The sequence below is a fragment of the Boleophthalmus pectinirostris genome, unplaced genomic scaffold, assembly GCF_026225935.1.
Source record: "Boleophthalmus pectinirostris isolate CB_2022bp ecotype Guang Dong unplaced genomic scaffold, ASM2622593v1 HiC_scaffold_16, whole genome shotgun sequence".
NCBI lineage: Eukaryota > Metazoa > Chordata > Actinopteri > Gobiiformes > Gobiidae > Boleophthalmus > Boleophthalmus pectinirostris.
The window spans coordinates 22,760,458-22,769,567 of NW_026571095.1; the positions used below are offsets into that span (position 1 = coordinate 22,760,458).

Here is a 9,110-nt window from a genome sequence, read left to right on the forward strand (position 1 = left end):
AAATATATGGAATTATGTAGCAAAAAAATACACTTTTAAATAACATAAAATATATTACATTGAAATCTTCAAGGTAGCCAACCTTTTCTTTGTCAAAAAAAAAATATATATATATTTTGAAGAGTTATTTAACTTATCTTTACTAAGTAATTCCATATATCTTGCATCATATATTTGATGTCTTCAGAATATATCTAAAATGTAGAAAGTATTTTTTTTTAAATCCAAGTACTTTTGAGCAATCATTTTGATTATTGCTCCAAATTACTTGCAAAAAATATGCATTCTAGGTCACAGATCTGACTTGTAACTTAGCAGGTGTAGTGTAGCACTCGCAGCCAAACAAAGTAACATAGTGCATCTTCGATTGTTATATGAACTTAAATTCGAAGTTTAAACCAATGCTTTGGTCTGATTTACCTGGTTTAATGTCATTGAGTAGATCTTAATTAAGGTTTAGTTAAGATCCCATCTTAATTACTTAAGTTTCCTGATCCAGACTTGGTTTGGTCCTGTTCTAGCTCTGGTTTAGTCATAGCCCAGGTTTAGTTCTGGATGTTTTCCCAGTTTAGATCCCCTGCAGTAATATCTGGCTGAATAAGTCTTAATTATTTCATATGGACCAAGATATGAATTATGAATGCACAATTGGTTCATAAATAAGTAGTGAGTTCTATATGAGAAGCCAAATATTTTCTGAGGTAAAAACTTCAAAAAATCAATGTAGCAGCAGATAATGTGGTACATACGTGCAATTTATATTTTAAAGCTGATACGAGCAGGCATGTATGGAATTTGAGACAGTGACAGCATTGATCGGGATTTCTAGAAGCTTCCTATACGCGCCTCCCTTGGATTAACACAAGTGGATTATTGCACTTACAGTATCATATTTGTAATGGGATTTCTGCAGTGTTAAAACTAATTGGACGTGTCTGAGTCAATTGTCTGCTGGCTCAGCTAAGAATACTGTGAGCATTGGGAGAAGTGGTCATGCATACTAAATATACACACACTGGTAGAAAAAGATAAGAAAACTGCAAATTGAGTTGTTTCAAAAGACTTTAGTGGCATAGAACGGATTAAGATTTAAGGGTCAAATGTCAGTTAGGGTTTAGTGTAATGCAATTGGTTATTGAGTCTTATGGGAGGTTAAAGGTGCACTATACAATTTCTAAGGTCCATTCCTTGCTTGTCTCCATGTATATGTTATTTCTTTGCATGGAATGTTCCCCAGTAGGGCTTTAAGCATATCTCCCTTGCATGTTGTTGAATTACAAGAGTTTTATAGCTCAGAAATACCTTGAAAAGCACCCATTCGTGCCATGTTTTTGTGTATGCTTGCTTCTCCATAGATCTGACCATTAACAGAAATAACAACAGGATACAAGCAGGAGCAGAAAGGTTACACAGTGCGCCTTTAAGCTCAAACTGTAGTGGAGAAATAGGTGACATTTTACACTATTGAGATATGTTGATTTTATGTTGTGACGCCTTAAAAGTAAGATTACTAAAAGAAATCTTTGCTTGCTCATTGCCAGTACGTGATAAGACTGTAAAGTAAAGTAAAATAACCGAATAGCCCTTTAAATTTAATTGGAAGAATAGTATATCTTTACATATTCTACAGGCAAGTAGCTGGATGTGGTTTTGTATTATTGTAAGTGTAGAGAAATGCTGCTTCCTATTGGTAGTTGGTGGAAATTACATGCTACAAGACCATGCTAAGCTCTCTAAATTACTGAAATGGTCTTTATAATTATGATAGAAGCTTGTAATTAGTTATAATATCAAACTAATCTAAACTTTGTGTACTTGTACCAGGTTGCAGAGGCGCGAGGTGATGACCCCTCGTGAGCAACTGAGGAAGATGACATCTTTGGGGGAGCAGGGCGCGCTGGATGAGAAGCACTGGTACAGACTGGTCAATGGCATGTCCGCGGGAGGTGAGTGACCAGATTTTACACTAGATCCATGACTTTACGGCGCACATGGGCTACTCAACATAGCTACAAATTCAGCTAATCTATTTGACCTGCAGTTAGGCCTGTAGCGCCCTCTGTGGGCAATTGCAGAAACGCGCAGGTCGTGTTTAATAAATATTGTGCTGGTCGATTAGTCCACACTGCACTCTTCATATAGCTTGTTAAAGGCTGGGATCCAAATTACGCACTTCTCCAGTCATTTAGAGATCTCATTTTGGACTTGCCAGGTAATATTAAAGCTACACAATGTGATTTCTGTGGGGTGGGTCGGCCAATTGATTGTCTCCTTGGAGATTTTGTCTGCAATGTTCAACAGTATGGCATCAAACTTACTCAGGTGAGCTAAACAAACGTGACTGAATAGCTGAATAAATGCAATAAATAATGTTTAATGCCATATTGTCAAATGTTTTAGTCAGAGTAATAGCATTCCCATGTAGACAAGCAGGTGGTGTATCATCTATCAGAAAAGTTACAGAGTGCACCCTTAATTGGGAAAATAAAAAAGTGTCTTCATGCGTCATATCATTCCAGTGTACACCTCCCAGAAAGACACAACAATAACAAAGGCCAATATAGGCTCTTTGATATTCTTTTGGAAGCTGATTTGATTTCAGCACACATTAGTCTAAGTTTAAAAGCCTCTACTGCTGTGTACCATATTTGCTCCCTGCGGCCCCTTCATTACCGCTGTTGTGTTGTGTTGTGTTGTGTGCAGAGCTGCGGCAGAGACAGGAGCTGCTGATGAGGAACCAGATGTCCATGGCCCCTCAGATCCTGGCTCAGGGACAGCAGAGGCTACAGGGGGTCCCTGCGCAGTTTGAACCAAGATTCATGGAGAGGTATGACTCACAACTCAGTGTCTTTTTAGTTCTCTGTAAATAAACAACATAAGATATATATCACATGGGTTTTCAGGGACAAGAGTCCCAGGTTCAGTATAGAAAAGTATGTTATAGCTGACCATAGTCATTGAATAGATTTAATTAATTCACAAGGTCTTTTGGTTAATTTGGTGTGGAACATGATTTTATTTCACTGTACAATGATTGTAAACACTAAAACATAGCTGACAGATCACAGTTATTTCTTTAGTTGGCAGGTAGCTTTTCCTTTATACATAATCTATACATACTTCAACTGTCACTTTGAGAACACACCAGGTCTCAATGTGAAAAAAATATGTTGGATATCTCTTCAAATACAGACAGGGCAATGTCTTAAAAACAAAAGGGTGCCACGTTACAAATCTTCAGCCTACAGAGAGCTTAATTTTATAGACACCCTGAAAATCAAAGTGAAATAATGGTGTGACATGCTAGATCATTTTTGACAAAATTAAATTCTGCAACTCAAAATGCTTCTCAGTATCTTTTGTGGCCCCCGTGTAGTTGTATGTATTAACAAAATGTAGCCCTTACTAAAAAATGTAAAAGTGGTCAAGGTACAAACCCAAGGCACACTGACTGAATATATTAAAAGTCCTTTATTACATGGAGGGACGCCAAAGCATTTCGAACAGCAAGATGGTCTTCGTCAGGGCATAAGGGTGAAACAGGACCCGCAGGTGTTGTTAAGACAATTACATATCAATCACATGACAAGATCTCATGACTATAGGAAAAAGAAACAACAAAAAGGTTGGCCAACCATGAGGAAAGTAAAGGTGATGCTGTGACAAAGACTATATTGCTGGTCAAAACACATTGCTGTCCGTCCGTGTAATAAAGGACTTTTAATATATTCAGTCGATGTGCCTCGGGTTTGTACCGTGCCCCCTTTTAAATTTTTTAGTAAGGGCTACATTTTGTTAATATTTCAAGTTAACCCTTGTTAACCCCCTACTTTTGACTTTTTTATGACCCAGTGAAGCACTCTACTTCTTTTCTTCATCTTTCCTTTATTTTTTTTTTGAGCAGTGTATATAACTATGTGTTTATTTTCTTCAGAGAACTGGTCCCTCCTTCAGAGATGGTGGCTTCAGAGGCCAGACAGATGCATATAGGACCCCACCTGGGACCCCCTTTGCCCCCTCACGCCAACGTCCTGCCAGGGAGAGCCTTTCCTGGGGCTGGTGGGTACAATTGGACAGAAGTGCAGCTAGATAGAAATGACAGAGTTCTCAGTAGATTTATTTGTTAAGACATCTCTTTATACATAATGAAGAAGGCCTACAAGTACATTATTAAGTAGTAGAAAAATGTGCAAACCATCAAGAATAAATATATTTTAAGAGATAACAACACATACAACTTTATTTGGTAAAGAATTGGTAAAAATAAAATACATACAAATACATAAACACAGTTCTAGAGGACATTGTGTAGTTTATGTGAAAGTCAACATTTATCTTATTTTTTCTTCAGCTGGTTACGGCTTCATGCCCTCTGAGCCCATGGAAACTGTTGCTCGGCGACAGGAGCTGATTCACAAGCAAAATATCGCCAGGTAAAATCCACATCTCACTAAAAATATCCAAGTGTGAAATTAACCAAGCCATTCATCCATGCTGGAGATGGGTTGGGAGGAGGCATCTTCAAGAAGGTTGAGTATGATAGAGAAATGTGTCAGATATCGATAGATCAGGGGTGGATGTTCACTTCATATCTTTATTTTAATTATATTATTCGTGCTGACGTGCATCTCAGTCCTGATTTCATTTCCGTGTTCCTGGTTTAGTCCTAAAATAAATACATTTGAGACTTGAGAGTTGAGCAAGAAAGAAAATAAAGCATTATAGAGGTGATACCAGCAATATTTTATGGTCAAAAGATAGGGATAGATATATAGAAAGATAGACAGATAGCTCATTTGATTGTGGCAATGAATTATTACTCGCCATTAAAAAAATCTGGTAATGAAAGGCTGTCAGTTTGAAGAAGAAATACATACAGATCAGATATGGAATGACAGAGCAACTTGTCTGCATTTTCACCATAAGTCGTATTAGTTGTTTGCGCTTCAATCTAAGAGGCAAAAAGAAAAAGGTCCTGGTTAATCTACCGAGAGTTCTTTCTGACCTCCATGGAGATGTTATTGCTTAGCCAGAAATGTTCCACAGTACTGCTTTAAACGTATCTACCTTAAATTTTTCATTCAAGGAGTTTTTATTACTCAAAAAATAACTCTACAAAGGTTCATTCTTACTGTGAGCCGAGTCACGTCTCCACAGATGGCCTATCACTTGACCTGCTTGTCTCCTGCTTAATGCCACATTGAGGAACATAATATCTTCATGAAAAGAACCGAAAGAGAACCCGAAAAGTTTCATAGTGCATCCTTATCTTTTTCTAATTCTGTTTTAGTCCAGGTGTATTTAAAGTTTGACTGATCTAACTCATGCTCTCTGCCTATTTTGTATAGAATGGAAATGAACGCCATACTGCATCAGAAAGAGCTGGAGAATGCTCATCAGAAGGGTCTCATTGGCATCGACAACTCCATGGTCTACCCCCCAAACGCCATGGCCTACAGGGGGCGCCAGCGAATTCCCGACGGCCACGATGTCTTTGTGCACCGCCCCAACTTAGATGATCTGCATTCAAACAGTATACTCATGTCTGCCAGCCCGTATCCACCCATCAGCACGCTTCATCGGGAGAGAGGGCGGAGAGCAGGAAGAAGACCCACTGTCCACAAGAACTCTGAGAATCAAGTGGTTAATATTAAAGGTCCAGTCGAAGATAAGAATGTAGAGCAAAGTCCTGGTGCGACGTCAGGAGAGGAGAAAGAAGCAGAGGCAAAAGGAGAGTTAGAGGGAGATAAAACACATCATCAGGCCAAAATAGACCCAGAGCTCACAACAGGAAGTAGGAAAACTTACAAAGATGGGGAGAATGGGTTGAGGAAAGTGAATAATCAGGATGGATGTGGAGATGGGACCAACGGAAGTGCCAATGACAAAGACATAACGAGCGGTGCGTTTCAGGAGAAGTTCATTTACCCCTCGGCGGCTGGGATGCCCTACATGGTCCCTATGATGGGCAATGGCTTTTTACCACCAGGTGAGAGCAAAATAGTTACAAAAAACATAATCATAATCATGGGTGATACTGCGACTTTAAAGGGGCACTGTGTACATTTTTTCTAGGAAGGTCCGCCACTTGCTTGTCTCCATAGAAACGACAGTCACTCAGTTTGCCTGCAATGTTCCGCAGTATGGTATTATAGACAAGCAGGATAGAGTTTAATTCCATACATTGGGGCATTCCAGGAAAAGCAATAATATTTCTATGGACACAAGCAGGTGGCAAACCCTTGTCCAGAAAAGTTACCTACTACACCTTTAAATTACAGTATCATATATTTAATTATGAACCTGCTCTGAGGATAGGAAATCCTCCAAATTGAAATTGTTTTCCAGCCTATAAGAAAAAATCTGATATGAATGAAATAACATGTTTTATTTTGCGATTGCCTGAATCAATTGTTTCACGGTTGGGAAATCATCCAGTATGCAAAACCCACAGCAATCCGAGGAGTATGTACTGTTCCAAAGATATTGTGCATTTCTTTTCATGTTGAAACTTGTCTTGTGCCCTCAGGGCCCTCTAACCTCTTCTTGAACGGCGAGGAAGTGGCAGAGGACATTAGGAAGTGGACTGTGAATGACGTGGTCAACTTCATCAACAGCATTCCCACATGCTCCGAATATGCTCAGGTTAGGACACATCACCTGTTTAACAAGTATCCACATTGACCCCTGGGAAATGTAGGATTCCCTCACTGATGGGATGGGATTAGAGTTCGCCACCTGCTTGACATGTTAATGAGCTGCCTGGATTATTCCACAATATGGCATTAGACCTAATTTTGCATTATAGTAAAATACAGCAGTTCTTATTGCACAAATATACCTTGAAAATCCCGCATTCTTACTTTTGAGTGGGATTGCCTCTCCACAGATATGACCTGTGACTTGGCTTTCTCTCCATGGACTGTGATAAGTTTAATGCAATATTTATCGCTGAAAATATTTTCAGCAATAATATTTTCATGAAGACAAGCAGGTGGCAAACCCTCCTCAAGGAAAGTTACATAGTGCACCTGTAAAATGTGTTAAGGTGACAGGCTTATATAAGGTGGTGTTATTATATTTCAAGGTGTTCTTATTTGTGCTGTAACTTTGCAGACATTTAAGGAGCACATGATCGATGGAGAGACCCTGCCGCTGCTCTCGGAGGAACATTTACTGGACACACTGGGGCTGAAGCTGGGGCCGGCACTCAAGATACGTTCTCAGGTAAAACACTCACCTCAAAAGGTCCTTAAAAAGTCTCCCAAATGTCACCATCCATTACATTTACAGCAGTGAGGCTTGGGGACCTCAACAAACATGAATATATGAATGAATTTACAAGAGATTGTTATAATATAGTATAGAGTAGTTTGTTATGGTGCATGACCTTGCCCTTGTCTGCAACCCTGAACGACTGACAGGGTATATGTACACGGTAAAAATTTAGCTAAACTGATTTTTTCCATAGACCGTTAAAAAAAAAAAAGTTTAAAGGCAGGTTGAAGGAGGCTAAACAACTTTGTGTTTGCTTATGTACATAACATAGATTTCTGTTCAAATACACATTTAAAACTTAGAAATCTGCCATTTGATTATTTTGTTTCAGAAACAGATTGTAAATAAAAGTATAGCTCTTCTGGTCATTAATTACCACATAGCTGATTAGGCCCTAACATGCTTTCAAATGTTTAATAATAATTTGGATGTTAATATGGGAAAGTAGTGCCATTGTTCAATTCAAAAGACATGAGTTTTGTAAGCGACAAGATTCACAAGGTTCCTGTTTATGCAACATTTTAATTTTTTTCACATTCATTCAGGTATATTTAGTTTATCGCGAAGGCAACATTCCTAATTTTTCTTCCTTCTGAATCCCTCTCTTGCAGGTTTCCAGGCGAATGGGCAGTCTGATGTACCTAATGAACATGCCTCTGTCTGGAGCGGGGATGCAGGGACCCCCAGAGAAGCCCGGGGACCGCTCCTCAGAAATGGGCTCCCCTGTGAACTGTAACAGCGATGAGATGGTGGCCAGTCCACGGGACCCGGACCTCCTCAAGTCCTCAGACCCCCACGAGACTGAAAACCACTCGCCCCCCTCCGCCAGCAGCGAGACAGCATGAACACACAGGGCCTAATGGGCTGTGTTGATATGATGTCATAACGTTCTCAACAAAGGGCTTGTATTTTGATACTGACATGGAGGGCAGTTTTAACTGGTGTAATGCAGATGTTTTAATATTGCATAAGTTATCTCTGTATTTGCTGGACCGTTTGGCATGAAGCAACAACAAGTCTCCTCTGTTAGGACAAATTAATTAAAATGATTTCTTCAGAACTTCAGAAAGTGGTGATATTATTCAGTCCCATTTTTATTCATTGTTAATATTATACAAGAAACCAATGATGTGTTTGAGTTATGGGGAACAATTGATCAAGTTAGAAATCTGAGAATTTATTTTTGATATTTATTTCCAAATAGTACCTAACTCAAACTATTTTATTTGTTCTGGGTGACAAATTCTGTCACGTGACAGGTGTGGGACTGGGCTGATGGACATTAAAATGGACATTTTATATGAATGTGAAACAAACTTTAAACTGGTGCTTGATTTGACAGCATGAATTATATCAGTAGGATCACTGTGTGTGGTTAGAGCTATTTTTGTATTGCAGCATTTTTCAAGTTATGTACAAAATTTGATAATCTTTGTGTTATATTTATTATAATATAATTATAAAATGATAGAATTGTTTTGTGTCTTTATGTTCCAAAATAATGTGTTTGATAAGGAAAGGATTTTATAAATAAATAAATGCAAAAGGATTTGTTTGTTTGTAATTATCACTGTTGAACAAAAAATGGTTGGTTTGTCTTACGAAGAGCTTTCCATGAAGCCTTGGAAGCTGGCAGTCCTGTTCTCCGCTGCTGTTTGTGCAGGGCACAGGTGTTAGCACTGGCTGAGCAAACAGCTGCAGTCCACTTTTAGTATACAGCAACATTAGTTTAAAGCTTCCATATCTGTACATTTTCAGGCTTATAAAAATACATTTTGACAATTGTGTTGTGCATTGGTATTTCTGGGTTTACAAGTTTAACTAATATGTTC

The 9,110-nt window shown here is 38.7% G+C and overlaps 1 protein-coding gene across 1 annotated transcript; it reads left to right on the forward strand.

Annotated features, from left to right (window-relative positions):
• Positions 1–1,843: 1,843 nt before the first annotated feature.
• Positions 1,844–8,123, forward strand: samd7 (sterile alpha motif domain containing 7). Its single transcript, XM_020929136.2, has 8 exons — positions 1,844–1,946; positions 2,704–2,827; positions 3,935–4,059; positions 4,352–4,433; positions 5,349–5,989; positions 6,530–6,645; positions 7,117–7,227; positions 7,890–8,123. The coding sequence occupies exons 1-8, from the start codon at positions 1,844–1,846 to the stop codon at positions 8,121–8,123; spliced, it is 1,536 nt and encodes a 511-aa protein (XP_020784795.2).
• The last annotated feature ends 987 nt before the right edge of the window (positions 8,124–9,110 follow it).